This window comes from Eubalaena glacialis, chromosome 18 (genome assembly GCF_028564815.1).
Source record: "Eubalaena glacialis isolate mEubGla1 chromosome 18, mEubGla1.1.hap2.+ XY, whole genome shotgun sequence".
Taxonomy (NCBI): Eukaryota; Metazoa; Chordata; class Mammalia; order Artiodactyla; family Balaenidae; genus Eubalaena; species Eubalaena glacialis.
This window is the reverse complement of record NC_083733.1, coordinates 66,280,793-66,301,758: the sequence shown is the minus strand read 5'-3', so window position 1 is coordinate 66,301,758 and position 20,966 is coordinate 66,280,793. Positions and strand designations below refer to the sequence as shown.

Sequence of the window (20,966 nt, the reverse complement as noted above, 5' to 3'; positions counted from 1 at the left end):
GCGGGCTCTTCCGCGAGAGGACCTGGCGGGAGTGCCAGCCAATCAGAGGCCGCGTTCAGTAGCGTCCGGGCGGGGACACTTGTGATTGACTCAGAATCTTGATAAGAGGCGGTCGCTAGGCGGCACCACGCGCAATTCCGGGCGATGGGAGGTGGGCGTCTCAGCCAATCAACTTTCGCTACAGACCCAGAGGGGCGTGCCAAATAGTCCAGGACCAATCCATGGCCGAGACAGGGAGGGGCCATCCTCTCGCCAATCTGAAGTGCTAGAAGGCGGGCCTGCCAGTCCGTGGACAGCTACGGCGCCATGAATATCTTACCCAAGAAGAGCTGGCACGTCCGGAACAAGGACAATGTCGCCCGTGTGCGGCGTGACGAGGCCCAAGCCCGGGAGGAGGAGAAAGAGCGTGAGCGGAGGGTGCTGCTCGCTCAGCAAGAGGTAAGCTCCCAGTCCGGCCGGGCGAGGCTCTGGGGCGGAGCGCCCAGGCGCCTCGGGAGGGACCGGAAGTGGGGAGTGGGACGGCGCGCAGGCGCAATGCACATCGTGCGGAATTAGGGGCCGGGCTCCCTGGAAGCGTGTGCGGTCTTTTGCGGATCCCACCTCGAACTCTCCCTGGTCTTGGTTGTCCCCACTCCTAGAGTAGGAGCTCATGAATAAACGAAGCCCTGGACAATTCAAGGAAACTCGGACCACTTTTTAGTTTACCTGCACAAACTCACTATTTAGTAAGCGCCTACTGTATGCTCGCCCCGTGCAGAGCGCTTGACTTACCAAATCTGTCAAGCACTGTTCGTTCTTAGAGAGGCTGTCATTTCCATTGTGCAGAGAAGTGAGATGGCTTCAGAGAGGAAGACACAGCGAAATGACAGTGGAACAAGCTAGTTCCGCTCTGTCGGGCGAGCCTTTTGCCTGCACCGCTGCCCACACGCAAACACCAGAGGCTCTCTTTATAACTCCTAACCTGTTTGGTTTACACCTGGCTTTCTGTCCTTTGGCTAATCTGATTGTCAACACTGGCCGGGAGGTAGTCAGGGTTTTTAAAATTCACATTTATCAGTAGAGATTGCAAATCGACTGGGGATAGTGACGTGGAGCCCTGCCTGGAATTCAGATCACCTGTCCTAATACACGAATTGGCTGCCTTCGTAGCTGTTTTTACTGTGTCACTCGAGATTGGGAACCCCCCTGGTTTACTGTTTGAAAGGTAGCTTACAAACCCAGGCGTTGCCTCATTCCCCCACCCTCTCTGCAGGCTGAGATAGGTGCCTCTTCTGGGCTCCCAGCGCCCCTGCTCCCTTCCTTTGCAGCCCCCAGCACCAGGGCCTGCGGTTTTCTGTGGTCAGCACCAGGCTCACAGTTTCTTGAGTCACATCTAGGTTCTGAATGTTCTGCCTATACCTTTCTTTTCCCCCAGGCCCGGACAGAATTCCTACGGAAGAAAGCCAGGCATCAGAACTCACTACCTGCGGCTGAAGCAGCAGCAGCAGGAGCCCCAAGCAGCTCTGGCCCTGTGGATCTGTTTCGAGAGCTGCTGGAAGAAGGGAAGGGGGTGAGCAGAGGCAATAAAGAGTACGAGGAAGAGAAGCGACGAGAGAAAGTAAGTCGGTCTTGCCCTCTTCGTCAGAGTCACGGGTGGAGCTGGGGGAAGGGGAGCACCTTGCCCGTCAGGTGTGACTAAGGAGTGTTTAGGGATATGGTGGGGATTAAACAAGCTAATGTAGGGAATTCAGAACAGTACCAAAACATAGCACTTAAGAGGTGTTGGTTATTGCCGGCAGCTAGGTACAGACCTCTCAGGTCTCTCACCTGCTGTCCAGAGCCTATAGGTATTTGGGAAGTGTTAAGGGGCTTTTAAATGTAAATCAGCTCCTGTCACTCACCTGCTCTCAGGGATTTCCCATCGAACTCTGAACGTGCCTCCTCCCCCCGCCTGTCACTCCTCTTCCTTGCCTGCTTCTCTCAGGTTTTTCTCAGTTGTCTCCCCAAAGATGCCTTTGAACCCTGACCTAAAGCAGCTCCGCCCTGTCCCCTCCTTCCTGTGCTTGTTGTTTCTGAAGCTGCCATTGTGCCCCCAGAGCAGGAGCCCCACACGTGCTGGTCTGTTGTGTCCCCAGCACCTGGCAGAGTTGGCTCATGACAGGCCTTTTGGCTCAATGTCTGGTTCTGCCTCGGGAACCTTGGGTGTCCCTGGGCTCCCCAAGAGGAGACACACTTGACATTCTCACTTCCACATTTTCTGTCTTCCTCAGGAGAGGCAAGAGAAGGCTCTGGGCATCCTGACGTACCTGGGCCAGAGTGCAGCGGAAGCCCAGACTCAGCTCCCTTGGTACCAGCTCCCCCCAAGGCGGGGCGGCTCCCTGTCTGGTCCAGGACCAGATGAGAAGATCAAGAACCGCCTGGACCCTCTGTGGGAGATGCAGAAACATTTGGGGAAGAGAAAGCACAGTGGTGACAATGGCAGTCACAGCAGAAAGGAAAAGGAGGGGCCTGAGAAACGACCCAAAGAGTAAGGAGCCTGGGCCTTGGGGCTTGGCCATGGCCATGCGGGCACCATGGACGCGCTCTCTGGTTGGGATGGGAGGGCTCTGGGGTCTAGATACGTGTTCTCAACACGTGGTCCAGGGACCCCAGGGGTCCTGACACCCCTTCACGGGGTCTGCGAAGTCAAGCCTATTTTCATAACATCGTTTAACTTTTTCACTCTTGTTCTCGGGGTTCCCAGAGGCTACATGATATGAGACGACACCACTGATGTGGCTGGTGGAACATTCGCTTGTGTTAAGATTTCTCATTTTGTATATGCAAGATATTGACAGATAAAATCCACTGAAACAAAGCTCTCTGAGGTTCAGTTTTTGAGACCAGAGTGTGAGAACCATGGGGCTAGAGTTAAAGCAGGTTTGTGTCCCTAGGATGCAGACCCCTGAGTGTAGATCGGCTATACCGACCCGTCTCCTTTCTCCCACAGATGAGGGAATGGGGAGGGCCAGTCTGTGCTCAGTGCCGTACAGCCGCTTAGTGGTGGAGGGGCACCCGCCTCTAGAGGTGGCGAGGCCAGCTTCAGGGTCCCAGCACCAGTCTCCTTCCCTCCCAGAGGACACTGGGGGAGGGCGGGGCCTCCTGGGGCTACCAGCTTCCTGAACCGACTCTCGTCTCCTCCCAGACCCCCATCCCTGGACCAGCTTCGAGCTGAACGTCTCCGGCGGGAAGCGGCCGAGAGGGCTCGGGCAGAGGCCCTGCTGGCCCGGGTTGGAGGCACGGCAGCCCAGGAGGATCAGCCAGAAGAGGCGGACGATCGGCGGAGGCGGTACAACTCCCAGTTCAACCCCCAGCTGGCCCGGCGCCCCCGCCAGCAGGAACGCCCCCTGGCTCACTGACTCTGAGGGGGTACAGGAGAGGCCGCTGCTGCCAGCCGTCATATAAAACTATTTATTCATAAATATTTTCCAAAATGAAAATAGGTTTACCAAAAAATGTCCCTCACTGGGGAGGGGAGGAGGGGGCAGCCCTCGCCCCCGGGCCCCCAGGGTGGGGCTGAGAGGAAGAGAAAGCCTCCCGGCCCCCTCCCTGCTTCCTGGGGGAGGGGGCTGCCCTGTGGCCTGGGGCCGCCCCCCAGTCTTCCAGGGCAGGGCCCTCACCTGGGCAGGGAATCAGCATGCGGGGGGAGGGAGGGGTGGAGGGAGGGGCCGGTGTCACTGGAGGTCCCGGTCCTCCAGGTAGCGGTACTCAAAGGTGAAGCCTTCCTTCTTCCGCTGGCCCCACTTCTCGTAGTCAAAGTAGATGTAGGTGCCCTGGCCGGGGGAGAAGGCGGTCAGTGAGTGGACGAGGTGGTCGGGGATCTGGGTCAGACCGACAGAGGGACAGGTCTTAGGGCCACGGATGAGCCAGGCACCAGGCCAACTGCCCTGCATGCACACGCCGTCTCACTCCACCCTCACAAGGCTCTTCTCAGGTGGGAAACGTTATCATCACTCCCGCTTCAGAGGAAGCAGAGGGAGGCGCAGGGAGGTCACACGCCAGAGCCGGGCCTCGACCCCGGGCACGTGTGCCAAGCATCCTATTGCTTCTCTCGATGGCTGTGGCTTTCCGAGCACTGATCACGTGCTGAGTACGTGATGTATGTCCTAGGGTTTAGTCTTCACAAAACCCCTGAGGCCATGGAACAGGCTTGGAGTCTACATCCAGGCACGCTGCCAGGACAGACGTTTTATTGGCAACAGCGGTGGTGTGGGAACTTCTGAAGGACTGATGCCTGGAAATACACTGACTGACTTAGAGGATTACTTTGGGCCAAACCGGGAGGGGACAGGACGTCTGTAGGTAGTGTCCAAGAAGACACAGTGGGAATGGGGCCGGGTTCTGAATGAATGGTGGAAATGCTTCAAAGAACCTGAAGGAATGGAGGGGAGGAGACTGAGTTCCCTGAGGACAAGGCCCTTGTTCAGTGCTTGACATCAGGTAAAGATCTGGTGGGAAAAAACCACTGTGGAACATACCAACTGAAAGCTGAAATAAAGTACAGTACGCCCATGACACTACATAGCAGGCACCATTTAGTACTTACACGTTATTAACTCATTTAATCCTCATAACAACTGCATAAAGGTAGGTGCTGTTACCCCGTTTTTACAGATAAGGAAATAGAGACAGATGGATGTTCAAGTGAAGTGTCCACGGTCACCAGCTAGAGCTGGGTTCCAAACCAGGTAGTCTGGCTCCAGAGTGTTTTGCAAGAAGTGGGAGATCCCAATCAATCAATTACGAGAACAACAAAAGAGCTTCCCCATCCGTGTTTGCTGAGCCCCTGCTCTGCTGGGTGCTGGGGACTGTCAAGGTCCCCGTGCAGTGCAGCCCATGGTCTTGGGTGGGAGACACCACATCCCCCCACCGTGCCAGAGGAGGGGCGGAGGCACAGGCTGTGTGTGTGCCTGGGGAAGGCTCCTCTGAGGAAGGACATGGAGGCTGGGACCTCTCGGCTGACCGCGAGTTGGCCAGTGAGGAAGGAAGAGGACGGCGTCCCAGGCAGGGCAGACGGCCTGAGGGGCCGAGCTGGCTGAAGGTGGTGGCAAAGGGAGCAGGCAGCAGGGCTGCCAGTCTGCGTGTGGAGTGGGGACTCTACCCGGACTCAGCCAGCGGGACCAGAGTGGACGGGGCACAGGGAGGGGCCCTCACCTGCTCGAACTCGTCAGTGATGGTCTTGGGCTCCTCGTGCCTCTGGAACCACATCATGTACTTGGTGTGGAATCGCCATGACTGCTTCTTTAGGGCCTTGGCTGCCAGGTACTGTGCCTTAGTGCCCTGGGGAAGGAAGGATGGAACGGGGGATCAGGGGGCCTCGCAACTGGGTGGGGGCCAGGTGGACGGGGCAGGGCGACAGGGCTGACCCCAGGCCCCGCCACAGACCGAGGTTGGGCTGGACAATCCAAGTACGGGTGGGCTGGGGCACAAAACGTACCAATGCTGGTCAGGAGAAGGAAAATGAGACGGGAGGTGGAAATTGCTTTCAGAGAAGCTTTGAGAAGGAAGAGAAACTAATCGTGACGAGAGCTGAGAGGAGGCAGTTTAGAAACTTTCTCAGGCTGGATGAGGGAGGGGGTCACTGGTGACTCACTGGGTCACGCAGAGGCTGGACAGTTCCCTAGCGGTCCCCAGGGAGGCCCGAGTACGTGCCAGCGAGCAGCGCGCCGGCACAGTGAGAGTCATCGGGGCGGGCACCGTGGGGCTGGGCTCCCTGGGTGCTGCGCTAGACCAACCCAGCCCTCAGCCTCAACTGACCTGACACCTCAGCACTGGAGTGGGGACAGGGAGGGGTCTGGTTTGGTGGGGGGGGGGGGGCAGGACTGGGGGAGGGGGAGGGGTGCGGTCCCGCTGGCCGCAGTGGGGCACCCACCTCACCCCTCCAGCCCGAGGGGGGACAGCGGCGGTGGCGGCGAAGCCGGGGGGCCCGAGGCTGCCCCGGGGGCCCTGCTGTACCTCCAGATAGTAGAAGATGAAGAAGAGCGTCTCGGTCGACAGCCGCTGGTAGAACTCCACGGTGTCCGAGTGCGGGGGCGGCATCTGGTGGTGGTAGGGGGGCGTCGGGCAGGGGTTCCGGGGGAGGTACTGCCTGTGGGGGGACGGGACGGTCAGTGCCGGTGGGCGGCAGCCCCCGGCCTCCCTGCCTTCTCTCCTCTCGTGGATCAAAGGGAGCGTCTCAGGCACCACATCACCCAGCATTACCGCCTCAGTCCCTGCGTCCTGTGGGGAGCCCAGGTCAAGGCTCCCTCGGACTCAGGGGCCCGCACCCACCCCGCGTGGCCCCTCACCGGATACGCTCAGAGTCTGAGGGGTGGGGCATGTGGTGCCAGGCGGCCTCTTCCATGGCCTGCTGGTAGAGCTGCTCCTTGGTGAGGGGCACAGGCCCCAGGGGACACACACCCAGCGACAGCGGTATGTTCACCTCCGACAGCTGCAGGGCCGGCTGGGCCGAGGCCGGGGGAGCTGACGTGCTGCTCAGGATGATGTCTGCGGGGAGGGCAGAGGTGGGGCCGGCGAGCGGTGAGGCTGGTGCGTCCAGCCCCTCCTGGACGGCCCGCCCCACCCCCGGACGCTCACCTCGCTCAGTCAGGTGCAGCGTGGGGACGGGGTCCTCGATGCCAGAGCTGATGGCTGCCCGCTCCGCCATGGACTTCAAAGAGCTCAGGGGCTCAGGAGCCTGGGGAGGGAAGAGGTGCCTGGCCTGAGGTCCAGGGCCGAGGGCTGGCACTGGGTCCTCGTGGGCCCCGGCACCCTCGCCTGCTCCGGTGGGGCTTCAGCTAAGCCAAGGCCGTTAGTGTAAGAGCGCGTCCACTGCAGCACCTAACGGCGGGGAGAAAACCTGGACACGACCAAGTGTCCACCGACAGAGGGGCGCCTAGCACGTGTGGACCCTGCTGTGCAGCCCCGCGACAGTCACACACCAGCGGAGAGCCCGAGCGCCACCGCCGTCACGGAACCAGCAGCAGCTCCCACTCGTCTGCGCGCCTACACGCTGGGAGGAGCCCGCCCGCTGCCGGCTGCCCCACGTGCGCCACTAAGACCCCTGCCCCTCTCCGCGGCCACCGCTGGCCACTGGCAGTCGCCTTCCACTCCTCTCACCACCCCACTCCCCACGCCCTTCAGTCACCGAGGCCTCTCTTCCCTCGGAGGCACCTGCACTGCGGGCCTATCCTCTGCCGCCCAGACCTTCACGGCCCACACCGTCCTGTTCTCACAGGCCCCAGAGGGACCTTTCCAGCCATGTCTTTCTCTGTCATTTTTCTACTCAAAACCTTTCCACCACTCCCCATCACTCACCCAGTAACTTAAAAAAAAAAAAAAAGTGGTGGACCGGTTTTGAGAATCTCAAGGCTCGTGTTTTCCCCCAGAAAAACGCATACACTGCATTTCCTGTCCGTTGTGTTTCTAAACTTTGGGTGCTCATTCGGAGCCGGAAACTATCCTGAGAGCTTTATGAGGACTATTCCCAAGCATCCTATCATATTTGAGGAGTGACTGCGATTACTTCCACTTTCCAGATGAAGGCAGGTACAGGAGGCAATGCAGGGCTTGGACCCTGACAGTGGGGCCCCTTCTGCCTCCTGCAGAAGTGAAGTTAAAACACACTGGCCCAGGGACTTCCCTGGCGGTCCAGTGCTTAGGACTCCGCACTTTCACTGCGGAGGGCCCAGGTTCAATCCCTGGTCGGGGAACTAAGACCCTGCAAGCCGTGTGGCGCGGCCAAAAAAACAAACAAAAAACCCAAAATAAATCCCAAAACTCACTGCCCCAGACGGTCAACCCACGTCCTGCTGCTGCCCTTTCAGACTCTGGCCCTGCAGCCAGCCTGCACCCCGTTCCTCTCGCCTCCGCTGAACCCTGCTTCCCAGCCTTCTAACTACAGCTCTGGCATCAGCCCCTCGTAGAACTCCAGCCGGGGAGAGCCACTTCTCCCCGTCAGCCCCGCCTGCCGCTGTGACCCCACACGACCTGGCCCCGGTTCCACCTCAGAAACCTTGCTGGGCTGCCTCCCCAGGTTAAGTCAGATGCACGCACCTGGGTCCACAGCACCCCGGCCCCCACCCCACCCAGACACGCCCGCCATACAGTCCCACTCTGCTCCCTGTACGGAAGGTGGGAAGTGGCTACATTTACCCAGCACAAAGTGGCTCAGAGCAGACGTCAAGTGTTTTCTGGACTTAAATGTTTTTGTAGAAGGGAAGAGGGCGGTGAGCTCTGGATGGTGGGCCATGTGAAGTAATACGTCTTATGGGGAGAAATGACCGAGGGCTGGAAGCAGGGCAATGACAGTGGACACCCGGGGAGTGAGCAAGCAAGTACAATCAGGAGCAAGGCAAGTACCCAGAGGGACAGAGACCCAGGTGGGGGGTGGCAGAGAAGCCCGGAGATGACGTGAGCGTGCAGGTGTGCCAGGGGAGAGAAGCCGGAGCGACACAGCGAGGGCTGGAGGTGGAGATGGCAGGTAGAGACCTGGAGCCAGGGGGCAGCGACCGTCTGCAGTGGAGACACAGGGCCAGGACAGAGAGGCTCGGGGCCCGCCGGGGACGTGCGGGGCCCACCTTGATCTCCGGGGCAGCGCTGAACTGTGGAGGTCCATTGAGCAGGGCGCCGGCCGCCTTGGCCTCGCTGAAGCTGGGTGTCGGGGAGCTGGGAGGGTTCACAGGTAGTGGCACCAGGAGACTGGGTCCCCCCGAGTTGTTCCCTGAGCCTGGGGCCACGCCCCCAGCCCCCGTTGGGGCTGTCGCATTGGGTTCCTTCCTGGGGAGGGGTACAAAGGGTTGGAGGCTCAGAGGAGGGTCCCCAAGGGCGGGACGGACAGGAAGACTTGGGTGATCGGGGGAAGGAGTCAAAGAGGGAGAATGCACAGAAAACAGGGCCAGCTGAGGGATGCAGACAGGAGAGCAGCTCTGGGCGAAGGGGGGCCCGCTCCTCGCGATCCCTTCCCAGTGAAGAAGAGCCGTGGGGGTGGGAACAAGCATTCTCAGGACGCTCCCAGAGACCACACGGCTAAACGTTCTCTAGGAAGCAGGTGGGACCACTTCCTACACGCAGTGGCCCGTGTAGGAGGGGGTGGGAAACAACCACACAACAGAGCAGCCCACCTAGAGCCCAGGGGTGAGGCACCCGGGGAGGTCTGCCCCACGTCCCACAGAGGAGGCTGAGCTCTCTCTTGGGCCACTCTTCTGGGAAACGGTCTGACCTAAGATCTGGAGGGGTGGCCGGGGAGAGGAAGGACGACTGGGACCCTTCCCTGCGAGAAGTGGACACTGAGCCCCCTGACGGAGTGAGGAGGCCCTGGGGCAGGACACAGACACGGGAGGAGGCGGGAGGGCACAAGACGCCTGCAGGAAAGGGAGAGCCAGAGCGTCCCAACGCGTCACCAGGGGGCTCTGAGAACAATCCCACTTAGGCGAGGAATGTTCTAGGGCAGAGCTGGGGGACACACGTATACGATACCCCAGCTGGGAAGCAGTCGGGACACAGCACCTAAGCGGGTGGGAGAGAGCTCTGGGGGAAGCCCCCACCGGCAAGGGCAGGGCCCGTATCTGCACCGTGTGGCGACCGTGGGGGCGGCCCCGTGCCTCCTCGGGCCAAAGGCTGCCTGTCCCCAGCCCTGCCCGAGGCTGGACACTCACGAGGTGCTGGGAGGTGGGTTGTGGGGGCCAGACGGGGGGCCCAGGGCCTGGCTGTTGGCACTGCTGCCCCCGCCGCTGCTGAGAGCCACCTCTGCCGGGCTGTCTGCCACTACTGAGCTGTAACCTGGGGGAAGGAAGAGGGGCTGAAAGGGGCCTGCGGCAGCCACCCCGGGACCCCCCCTCCCGGCCGCCTCCCACTTACTGGTGGCGCCGTTCTGCTTGCCTCCGCCTCCGCCACCGCCACCGCCGCCGGGCTGCACGCTGGGGGGCCGGGGCTGCGCGGGGCTGGGCCCACTGGGAGCTGGCGGGGCCACGGCCTGGGCGTAGGGGGCGGGCGTGCCCGAGTTGTGGCTGGGAGCTGGGCTGGCCTTGGCGCCCAGGGCGCTTGGGGGTGCTGCCGGGGCGGGGGCCCCGTTGTTGCCAGGGGCGGTGCTCAGGGCAGAGGCGGCGGGCGGGGGGCCGGAGGGGTAGCTTGGCGGCACAGCTGGGGACTGAGGGTGCTGGCTGCTGTGGACAGGCTTGGAGCCGTTTTTGGCTGGAGACTGCAGGTGGGAGGGAGGAGAGGGTCAGGACCCAGTGGGCCGCAGGTCTCGCCAGCCTCCCGCACACCCCTCCCCGGAACAAGGCTCCATCCTCGGTGCTGGCCTTGCTGCCCCCCCTGGGGACCCAGGTGGCCCCCCCCATTCGCCCTCACGGCTTCACCCTCCACCTTCATGCGCACAACACTCGTGCACTTCTAGCCTGCATCCAGCTTGCCACGTCCTGCCTGGACATCCCCACGACGTCCCACAGGGATCTGAGACACCACTTGGGTGTAAGAGAAACCCATCCACCTGATGACAGGGGAGTCGTGGGAAACACATCACTGTCCTCAGTATGAGGGTAGCTGGACCCAGCCAGAAGTCCAAGGGGAGAAGAGAGAACAGCTGAAAATAGGATAGTAATTCTGAATGTCACTTAAAGGGTCCCAAAAGCAACTCAAGGGGCCGTTAATGACCAATACCCCACAAAGCACGTGGGGTAACGTGCCCATGACAGCCCGCAGCTGAGCTGCTGACCAGCCCTCTCAAGCCGACCCAGCTGCCGTCCTCACTGCTTCCTGGACCCATCCTGAGGCCCCACGGGCACCTCACGCTCACTCCGCACCAAGCAGGACTTGCGACCAACTCCTTCCCAACACCACGCATGGTCACCCGGGTCCCATACCAGCCTCATCAACTCCGCCCTCAGGGTCTCCCTCGGGACCAGCCCTCCGATGAGCCCACAGAGGGCTTTCAGGCTCACTTTCCTCCTGCCTAAAGATAGCATTCCGGTGCAGCAGCATTTCCTAAAGTGTGCTGCTGCCCTGGGAGACGTGAGCAGAATCCACAGGGTTCACTAAGGAGAAAAAAACTCTCAGAGGCACTTCTCCTCTTGGAAACTTGTGACGTACACCGTCTGCGCAGCCAAGGCCCAGAGCGCGCCCAAGAAAAGAAACCTGTGTGGTTTTTGACCTATCATTTCTGGGGCTTGTTGGGCCCTTTCAGAGCTGGTCCACCCGGTGTGGGCCCCTCAGCCTGACAATCTAAGGTCCTGCGCTCGCGGTCAGCCCAGCGGACCTGGCTGGGCTCACCTCTCCACACTTGCACGTCCACCACGACTGGCCTATGCCTCCTGCCGCTGCCCCACACGGGAATGTATCTTCCTCTAATGCCCAGGGCAGACGCCCCTCCCAAGAAGCACCTCCCGACCACAGCACCAGCCACGCACCTGTCTGCCTGCCCATCAGTACTGCAGGCCTCCCTCAGGGCAGCCTGACCCACCGCGTCCCCAAAGCCCAGCATGGGGGCCATACTCAGGCTTCAGTAAGCCTCTGGAAACCAGCGAATGAGCGAGTGCTGGGCCCATCAACGTCCGACGCCCATCGGACCCACCTGGCTGATTTCACTATCTGTCGAGCGTCCCCTCTTCTTGTCATCTTCAGAGTTTTCCTGAGGTTTGAGAGGTGCAGTCAGAAACCTGTGTGTCTCTAAGGACCTGACAGAGACGCCAATCTCCGAACCCCCGGATCTGAACCCAGCTGACCTACCTTCCAGCCCCAGAGCTGTTCAAGCCCCTGTGACCTTCGTCTCACTGGGGAACCCACCTAAACCCTGCTCCTTAGGCTGCTTGTCTTCTGGGGGCCAGCACCACGTGCCAGGCTCTTAAGGGTCCAGGAACCTGCTCTCCTTCGAGAATCCAACCCTCCATCCCTTCCCAGGTGTCCAGTGGCCCAGCCTCCTCGGCACCCCAGGCACCAGCCTCCCTCCTCCACACCCAGGACCCACGTGTGGCCCTAACCACCCTATCGGCAATCTACAGCCCTTGGGGCCCAGACCCTGGATACCGAGGTTCCCCTCCTGCAGGACATTTCCTCAGCCCCCGCCCCCTGTGCCCTCCTTGGAGACTCAGACCCACAGGCCTCACCGTGGTGCAGTTGGCCGGGCTGGGCGGGATGGGCGAGCTGGAGGTGGTCGAGGTGGGCGTGCTGCTTGACTGGTTGAAGATCTCATCCTCCATGTGACTGTGGCTGGGCGGGGAGGTGGCGACCAGCGCCTGTGCTGTGGGGCGTGGAGGGGGTGTGAGCCGGTGGGGACGCCCCCCCGCCCCGGCCTCCCCCGCCCTTCGCCCGCAGGCCAAGGCCGGGCCTCACGGATGTCCTCGAGGTCCAGGTCGTCGTAGAGGAACTCGTTCTCCTCGAAGTCGGGGTCCTGGGACGAGTCCACGTAGTACTCGACGTCGTCCTTGATCTTGCGGATGGCGTCCACGAGGATGGAGTCGTTGTCCAGCATGCGCAGGATGGTCTCCAGCATGCGCACGTGGTAGCGGTGCTTCTCGATGTGCCGCTTCAGGCCCTCGATCCGGTCCTGCTTCTGCTGGCGAGCCCAGGGCCAGGCTCAGGGGCTGCAGGGCCTGCCCTGCCCCTCCTGCCCCCACAGAACCCGTCCTCAGTCCCTGACCCTGGTGCGGACCCAGAGGCCCCACTCCAGCCCCTCCGGGGTCTGCCCGCCTTGATCCCTCAGGGATCCCGCGGCTCCTCCCACCCCGACATCCCTGGAAAGTGCTGAAGGAGCCAGGGATCCCGGCGTCTCCCCTACAACGTGGCCCGATCTGCACCCCGCCTGACTGCCCAGCCCGCCCACCAGCTCCGACCACCTTCTGGAATACAGGAGCACAGCCGCCCCTGTCTTGCTCTAACAGTAATAATGGCAATCCCCGTTTGGGGGAAGCTTGTTGTTTATAACTCTGAGCATCTGTCATCACCATGACCCCCACCCCCATCCACGTGTCCCTAAGAGGAAGCCCAGATTCAGAGGCCTGTCTCCCAGGCTCCCTCCCAAGGCCCCACTCCCTTTAGGATTTGACATCCTAGCCCCAGTTCCAAATCCCTCCTGTCTGCAAGGACCTCCCTCCAAGCCCACGGTTCCAGACCCCTCAGTCTCAGACACCCAACTCTGGCACAGCGCCGCCCCCAGCTTCCCGAGGAGCCAGCTCTCTGTCCCCCGTACTTCCTGTGTCAATAGGCAGAGACGGTCTGCAGTCCTATGAACTCGGACCCACAACCCCGGCTTTCTGCAATCTGGGTCCTGAGCCCTGGCTTTGCCTCGGACCACCCTTCTCCTGAGGCTAAATGAGCCACTCCTCCATGCCCGCCCTTGTCCACACCTGCTGTCCTCTCCTTAGGACCCGGGCCCTCTAGGTACTGTGAGGCCACAGCTGCAGCTCCTTACTCTCCCTGCCCTGGCTGTCCCTCAGGTCTCACACTTACTCTGCGACCCAAGCAGAGCTCAGCATCTTCCCCCAAAGCGCTCCTCTTCTTGTCGGCCCCAATGTTTACCCAGACACCCAGGTGGGACCCTGGAGTCTGCCTCACCTGTTCCCTGCACACCCCACCCTCCAGTCAGCTGCTAAGCCCTCCCCATCCCACCCCTTGACCCCCTAACCCCAGCTGCCGGCCCTGTCTGCCTCAGGAGCCCAGGCCCCGACTCCCACACGCCGGAGAGCCGGCCTCTCCTGATCGCCAGCCCATCTCTGTCCTCTGGGCACAGGGGCCCCCCACTCACATCCTTGTCGCCCTTCTTCTTGCGTGTTTGCACCGACAGTGACTCCACTTCACTCTCAAACTGGTCCACCTGCATGTTTAGGGTGTCGATGGTATTCTGGGGGTGGGAGGGGAAAGGCAAGCGGTCAGCCAGAGTCCTCTCATACAGCCAGGGTCCGGGCCCCAGGTCACCTCCTCCTCTACCTTGACTCACCGTGAGCCACTGGCCGACCTCCTCCTTTTCCTTCTGGGCAGGGTCCACCTTCTGTGCCAGGCCCAGGCCCTCCTTGCTATAGGCTTTGGTCTTGGTCTCTCGCTCCACAACTTTGAACCGTTCCATTTGCTGTGGAGAGCACAGTTGGAAGGGGGCTCCCGAAGGTGGGAGAGCAGCTGACTCAGGGCCAGTGGACACTCAAACCGGAGGCCCAGGAGCCCCACTCTCAGGTTCCCAGCCCTTCGCCTCCCACCCTCCCCAGGTGCAGAGACCTCACTCTTCTCAGGACCTCAGGGGACCCAGGAATCCGACCCCCCCACCACCACCTCTCAGGTAGCAGACTCTGGGCTCCTACCGTCTCAATGAGCTTGCGGTTGTCTATAAGCTGCCTCTTGTCCTTGATCTCATTGGATGCTACCCAAGTCTTGATCTGGTCCCTCAGCCGCTGGAGGTGGGAACAGCAAGACACTCAGGACCCGGGCGCCGAGGCCCCCACCCCCTCCTCTCCCTGTTCCCCCCGCCCTCAGGACACAGGAGTCCGGGCCCCCAGCCCCCTCACTTGAAGCTTCTTAATCTCCTTCTTTAGATCAGCCTCATACTTTTCTTTCTGGTTCGCGTTGGCTGCATTGTGGAGCTGAGGGATGGAGAGAATCCAGGAGTTTGTGTGGTTCTGACTGCCCTACTGCCCACTCCAGTGGTAAAACTCCAGTCTCTCTCTGTGGGCCGGGGACTCTGGGGACAACCCCCCAGGACCAATCCATCTCAGAGTTGCTTCTCTGAGGTCCTTGGCACCTGGACATGCAGGCCCTCTCCCTGGTTGACACTCAGGAACTCCTCAACTTTGTCCTGTTCTCTCCTCCCTAGAGACCCACCCAGATTTTTAGGGGCCAGCCCCTGTACCTTCTGCCAAATATCTTCAAACTGCTCCACGCCCTCGGACACCTTCTTGAGGCAGCGGTCAATCTCACCTGGCCAGGGAGGAAGGAAGGCTGTTAGCGTCCTGCCAAGGCAGCAGGGATCCAAAGAGGAGTTGCGAGGAGAGTGAGCGCGTGGCCACACAGGCAGCGGGCAGTGGACCGAGTACCTTGGAGTTTGCGCTTGTCCGCCATCTTCCCTGCCCTACAGGCGCGCTCTCTTCATACTCTCTTGGAGAAGGACGCTGCCGGGAGAGATTGGGAAGGCATACACGTTTACTCCCTGGCTGGTCCAAACCCAGAGACATGAACGAGGCTGGGAACAGGGTGCATGGGATGGAAAGGGGAAGATGCATTTACTATCTGATGACAGAGACTGGGCCCAGTTCTCCTTATGCTGCCTTGACTGCCCAGCACAGGGTCTGGTCCATAAAAGGACTCTGGAAGTTTGCTGAAAGAAGGAAATAGATATACTTTTTGGGACTTCCCTGGTGGCGCAGTGGTTGAGAACCTGCCTGCCAATGCAGGGGACACGGGTTCGAGCCCTGGTCCAGGAAGATCCCACATGCCGTGGAGCAACTAAGCCCGTGAGCCACAACTACTGAGACTGTGCTCTAGAGCCCGTGAGCCACAACTACCGAAGCCCGTGCGCCACAACTACTGAAGCCTGTGCACCTAGAGCCCGTGCTCCGCAACAAGAGAAGCCACCGCAGTGAGAAGCCCGCGCACCACAACAAAGAGTAGCCCCCGCTCGCTCCAACTAGAGAAAAAGCCCGCGCGCAGCAATGAAGACCCAAGGCGGCCAAAAATAAATAAATACATAAATAAATAAATAAGATATACTTTTTGTGTGCCTCTGGCCCAGGAAATGGAAAACTCCTAGAGCATGGAACACTTTCTCCCCAGATGTTACTCAAAAGGATTTTTTAGAGCAGGAAAATATCATGCAGCACACAGCTGCCTGCTAGGGACAAAGGCCTTAGACCTGAAGACCACAATTCCCACAGAGAAGTCAAGCACACAGGTGACCAGAATCCTAACACAGGGAAAGGTTACTCCTCAGACAAGTCAGGAGACAAAGAATTTTGCATCCTATGGAGAAGGGCCCAATACCATTTATACGTGTATCAGTTGTAAGGAACAAAGGGGAAGTGCAGTGGGGGGACACGGAAGATGCCTACAACTGTGAAAGCTAAACCCACCCACACAGACATGGCTGGATCCCAAGTAGAAGAGAACTTTAGACCTCTGACAAGTTTACTCCAGAGAAGGATCCTTAAACCAAAGGAGATAATACTCCTAACCCACAGAGGGTAATACCAAAAAGGGTTCGAGGTGTGGGGGCAGAAAGCACCACTGGAGAGAAGAGCAGAAGAGAACTCCTACAAAGGTGAGAGGATGGAAGGGAACCCGAGCTGTGCGGGAGCTATCATATCGGCACACACGAAGGAATTACACGTCAAGTGCACTGGCAATGTAGACTCAGGGAAACATAAACCCTCAGACAAGCACCCAATACTTAGAGACATGGGCACCTCCATCCTAAAGGAAGTTACATGCAACCCAGAGGGGACTGAGGTCAAAGGGGAGTCACCAGAAGCTTTCGCCCAGGGGGAAGCGGCACCTTAGGGCCCGACACCAAGACCAGGGGAGATGGGGAGCCTTGGGGAGGGAGGGCTATGCCTGTGCTGCAGGAGCTCCCCGCTCCCAGCAAGGGGGCCTCTACTGAAAAGCATGGCTTCCTGAGATCTGGGGAGTGCCCACTCTACAGGCCTAGGGCAGGGTGCCCCAGAGCAGCCCCAACTGCCCAGGCAGCAAGAGCCCTACACGGAGGACTCAGAGCCTTAACCCAGAGGGAAGTCACAGCAAGAGGGCCTCCACCCACTGGGAAGGGAACGCAAAGAAGAGTCCGGCCCAACGGAACTTTCCACAGTGACAGAAACGTTCTATATCTGTGCCACTGAATGCTCGACAGCTCCAAACGTGGCTAGTGCAACACAGAATGGAATGAAAAATTTTTCTGCTAACTAGCTGAAATTTAAATCACACGTGGCTAGCAGCTACCGGTGGCACAGGGTATCAGAGAGCACGCCTCAGAACCAGAAGCCCACGTGACGGGGCTGGCCCTCAACCTCAGAGCAGCGTCCTCGACAGGGACCCACTTTGCGTGACGGCAGACCTTTGACTCGGGGGAGCGTGGATTTCCCCCGTAAAGGAGCAAGCAAGAGGAATGGCAGCACCCTTGGCCCAGGGCTGCCTGACATGCCAAGGTGGGGCCCAATCCCAACACGGGAAATTCCAGCTCCAGGAAGGCGAAGCGGCCAGAAAAAGGATTCAGGAGAGAGTTGCACAGAAGGGACTCAAACTGAGGTGGGGCAAGCGCCTTTGATCAGGAGCTCACACAAGGGCCTGGTCCCCAACACTGAGGTGTGCAGAGGAGAGTCTTCGCTCCAACACCCCAACGCTGAAAAGCCTCTTACTGCCCAGGGGTGTGGGGTGGGTACAGGAAGCTTAGACAGGCGCTTATACTCCCGGCCTCCGTCCCAGGAGCCCAATGCTGGGCACGGCCGGGTGCTCCAGCCCAGAGGGACAGGACACCCAGCTTACACCCCTAAACAAGGCACTGCACGCTTTAGAGAGGGGAGGCTTTCTCCAAGTCCCCTCACTGAGTGGGCTGGGACACCCAGCCCAGCTGAGGAGTTGATACCCTCCAGAGGGGGCAACAGACGGTGGCAGCAGGAAGTCCCGAAGGAGTCGGAAGCAAGGTGCCAAGGGAACAAGAGCCCCAGCCGGGGGAGTGATGTTTCCGACAGAACCTCAAAGTGGGCAACAGCTGAGACCGGGAGACCTGCCCTGAGGAAGGCAGCTCCTCCAGAGAAGGGCAAGTACGCCGGGCCCAGGTACTAGCCCCCCTCGACAGACTGGGTCCTACAGTGAGCAAGTCTCAGCGGCAGAGACAACAAGCCCTCTCCACAGAAAAAGCCCACAGCAAGAGGGTGCCTGGACCTGAGATCCCCAGCAAAGGACCAGAAAGGAGGCTGGAGCCTGAGTCCTGAAGCAGAGGTGCCCTCACAGAAGAGTCCCGTGCTTAGAGGGCTGGGAGCCCCACCGCTCTGGGAGGGTCCACCAAGATGCTCCAGGGACGGGAACCACGGCAGGCCCACTCCGAGACAGGCAGGCATCTCGGGGAGAGAGGACCTGGCGTTCTCACCGCGTGGAGTCTCAAAGGGCTCCGAGGAATCTGGGAACCTTGGCCCCGGAGACTTAACCAAAAGACTCCGTCCGAGAAGAAGGCACATCCCCACGAGTAAGGAGCCTACACTGAGGGGGTGGGTAGGGCGAGCAGAGTGCCAGACCCACAAGAGCCAACACCATGAAGTGAGGGGCTAAAAGGAACAAAGAGCCCAAAACGTCACCTCAGGGGAGATGACACTGCCACACAAAGAGGCCTGACGAGGAGTAGGGCAGGGGGAGCAGAAAGCTTAGTCCTGGGGAACTGAGCCAAGCGGTCCCTGATCCTGGGGGCTGTCACGGGCCGATACAGAGCGGCCTGGCGCCACGGGGAGAGGAGATCGGACCTGCTGGGAAGCGATGCTGGAAGGCCATCCTCAACTTGGGAGGCTGCTGACGCTGGCACACAGAGACCTGAGAGGCCGGAAGGTGGACGTATTAGGTCCTGGGGCGGAGGAGGTTATCTCCCCACTGCGAGGCCCAGTACCAAGGGTGGGGGACTGGAAATCCCGCCTTGGAAAGGTTACACCAGAGGAATCTTCAGTCCTGGGCAAGCTGACAACAGTGGGGTCGCCCCCGCAAGTCTCGGGCATCTCACACCCCCACGTCAAGGAACCTGTGCCTCAGGAGAGGGCAGAAGCCCAGTCCCACCCAGTGGGACATCACAAGCAGGGGCTGAAGCATTAGCCCTGGGCACCAACACCTGAGAGGGTCCTCAGTCCCACAGGAGGGGACACACAGAAAGGCAGAGACACCTCAAATCCAAGAGTGGCCAATACAGGCAGGAACCTTACCCCTGGAGGAGGCAACACCGAGAGGCTCCTTGTCCTGGAAAAAGGCACCACTCCAGCCCCCAAACCCCACACCTCACAGTACGAGAACCTCAGATCTTTTTTAAAAAGTCCTACACTCCTACGGGCTTCTAGCAGGGTGGGTACGGGTAGGGATGAGCCCTGGTTCCACGACTGTTACACCAAGAGGGTTCCCTAGTGCCGGGAAGCTCACACACCCACAATGAGGAGCCCTGGAGGAGCACCGAGGGGGTGGGGTCCTTGACCCCTGGAAAGACGACACCCCAGTGCAGGAACTGATGTGAGTGTAGATAGAAGCCTCAGACTGAGGGAAGCGACAGCCGACACGGTGAGGGCAGTGGCGGAAGATGTCAAAAACAACAGTGCCGAAAGGACAGGAGCATCAACCTCGGGGGAGGTGACAGCCCCTGAGCTAAGAGGCAGGTCCTGCTTAGACACAGGGGTGCTGGCGCTGCCCACAACAGGAGATCATTAACAACGTGGAGAAAGCGGGAACCTGGGAGGTGCCACCAAGAGAGAACCAGGTACCTGAGACCCAGGGGAGCTCAACAGCCCCACCAAAAGGACCCCGAGGCGGGAGTGACATCGAGAGGAAGCCCACACCGGGAGGGGGGTGGGCAGAGTCTGGATCCAGGCAGAGCTCACATGCAACAAGCCAGAGGCCGATACCCAGACCCAGGGAGTAAGAGCTGAGGCCTGAGCGGGTAACGCCAGGGACAATCCTGACTCTCCAAGGCGGAAGGCCTGGGCTGTGGGATGTGGAAGCCTTAGACCCGGGGGACTTTTCACTACAGAGGCGGAAACTTGGGCTGAGGCTCCAACTCCTGGAGGTGGCATCTTCACTCCAGGGGAGTTCATCCCCCACCCCATCCCCAAAGAGGAGAGTGGCGCCCACGGTGGGAGGGGAGCGGAGAGAGGAGCGCTGGCCCCGGGAAGGCTGACCCCCTCTCCCCACGGGGGTCCTCAACCAGGGGACTCGCAGCCCCACACCCACGCGAAGGGGGCAGCCTCGCCCGGAGACCGCCCCCCAAGCACAGGGGCTGCTGCCGAGGGGGGCAGGCACCTGAGCCCCGAGAGGGCGGGCACCTGCGGCCAAGGCGCCTCCATCCTTCCAGCGAGGAGCCAATACCGACGCGGAGAGGGGCGGGCACCTCGCACCCTCACACCCCACGGGGGCCCGACGCGGACGCCGCGCGGGGCCGGGGTCGCGGGAGGACCCCCGGGCGCCGCCGAGGGGCGTGGAGGAGGGAGCGGGGGCGGGGGAGCCGCGCACCTCCGGGCCGACGGCAAGCGCCGGGGCCGCGCGGTGGCGGGGGCGCCGCGCCGGGGGCGGCCATATCGCGACAGGCGGCGGGGTCGCAGGGGCGGGAGGCGGCGGGGAAGGCGGCCAACGGCGCCGGGGGAGGAGGGGAAGGGGTCCGGCCCAGTCGAGCCTGACGCTCTCACCACAGGAGCTGGCGCCGCCGCTGAGGAGCGTATCGCGACAGGCGGGGGAGGCGAGCGCCCGCCGCCTTTTTCTCGCGCCCCGGGTCCGGGCGCTATCGCGATAGCGGCGCGAAGCGGAAGTGGGGTGGGGGGAAGTGGGCCCGGGGTTGTTCTGACGACGGGGGTCGGGGCTCAAGGGAGGCCGCGGCGTCTGCCGATGGCTCCGCGGAAGCTGACCGGGCCCGGTCCAAGATGGCGGCGGCGGAGGAGGCCTCCCCTCCTCTCTTCTCGTCTCTGGCGCCGACCCGCCCCCGAGCCCCAAATATAGGCCTGTCATTGCTCCGGCCGCACGTCGCTCTTGCCCCTCGGGTGCGCTCTATTGGTTCTTGGCGGGGATGCGGCCGGCCCCCTCTCGCCGATTGGGCAATCTCTCCAAGGCGCGGCGTTCGATTGGCCTCCTGCGCGGGCTGCTAGGATTGGCTCAGGTTTTCTTCCCCGCTCCTCCGCCTCCTCCCGCCTCGGGGCACAACACGCCAGCGCGAGGACTCGTGCGTCAATCCAGAGACCTGTGTCGTGCTGATTGGATACACCCGCCCCCTTCTCGTAAGCCAATTGGCAGGGGGGAGGAGCTAGGCTGATCAGGGGCGGGAAGTCGTC

General features: G+C 61.0%; 3 protein-coding genes across 7 annotated transcripts; 1 reads left to right on the top strand and 2 right to left on the bottom strand.

The window, feature by feature from the left end:
• The first annotated feature begins 40 nt into the window (after positions 1–40).
• Positions 41–3,458, top strand: LENG1 (leukocyte receptor cluster member 1). Its single transcript, XM_061173907.1, has 4 exons — positions 41–438; positions 1,415–1,597; positions 2,250–2,506; positions 3,164–3,458. Exons 1-4 carry the CDS (start codon positions 307–309, stop codon positions 3,375–3,377), a joined length of 786 nt encoding a protein of 261 aa, XP_061029890.1. The 5' UTR covers positions 41–306; the 3' UTR covers positions 3,378–3,458.
• CNOT3 (CCR4-NOT transcription complex subunit 3) lies at positions 3,416–20,587 on the bottom strand. Of its 5 annotated transcripts, none has more exons than XM_061173770.1 (18): positions 20,331–20,587; positions 15,012–15,086; positions 14,828–14,895; positions 14,487–14,561; positions 14,283–14,372; positions 13,928–14,056; positions 13,736–13,831; positions 12,325–12,547; positions 12,099–12,232; positions 11,567–11,623; positions 9,856–10,195; positions 9,654–9,777; positions 8,577–8,775; positions 6,595–6,694; positions 6,306–6,504; positions 5,974–6,106; positions 5,173–5,298; positions 3,416–3,839 (listed from the first exon to the last, which is right to left on the bottom strand). In XM_061173770.1, the coding sequence occupies exons 2-18, from the start codon at positions 15,034–15,036 to the stop codon at positions 3,693–3,695; spliced, it is 2,265 nt and encodes a 754-aa protein (XP_061029753.1). In that variant the 5' UTR covers positions 15,037–15,086; positions 20,331–20,587; the 3' UTR covers positions 3,416–3,692. The 5 variants fall into 5 exon arrangements, with proteins under 5 accessions (XP_061029753.1, XP_061029755.1, XP_061029754.1 ...); XM_061173772.1 differs by having other exon boundaries at positions 3,416–3,791; XM_061173771.1 differs by having other exon boundaries at positions 12,325–12,544.
• On the bottom strand, positions 18,370–20,646 carry LOC133077772 (basic proline-rich protein-like). Its single transcript, XM_061172525.1, has 2 exons — positions 19,750–20,646; positions 18,370–18,486 (listed from the first exon to the last, which is right to left on the bottom strand). The coding sequence occupies exons 1-2, from the start codon at positions 20,644–20,646 to the stop codon at positions 18,370–18,372; spliced, it is 1,014 nt and encodes a 337-aa protein (XP_061028508.1).
• Positions 20,647–20,966: the final 320 nt, after the last annotated feature.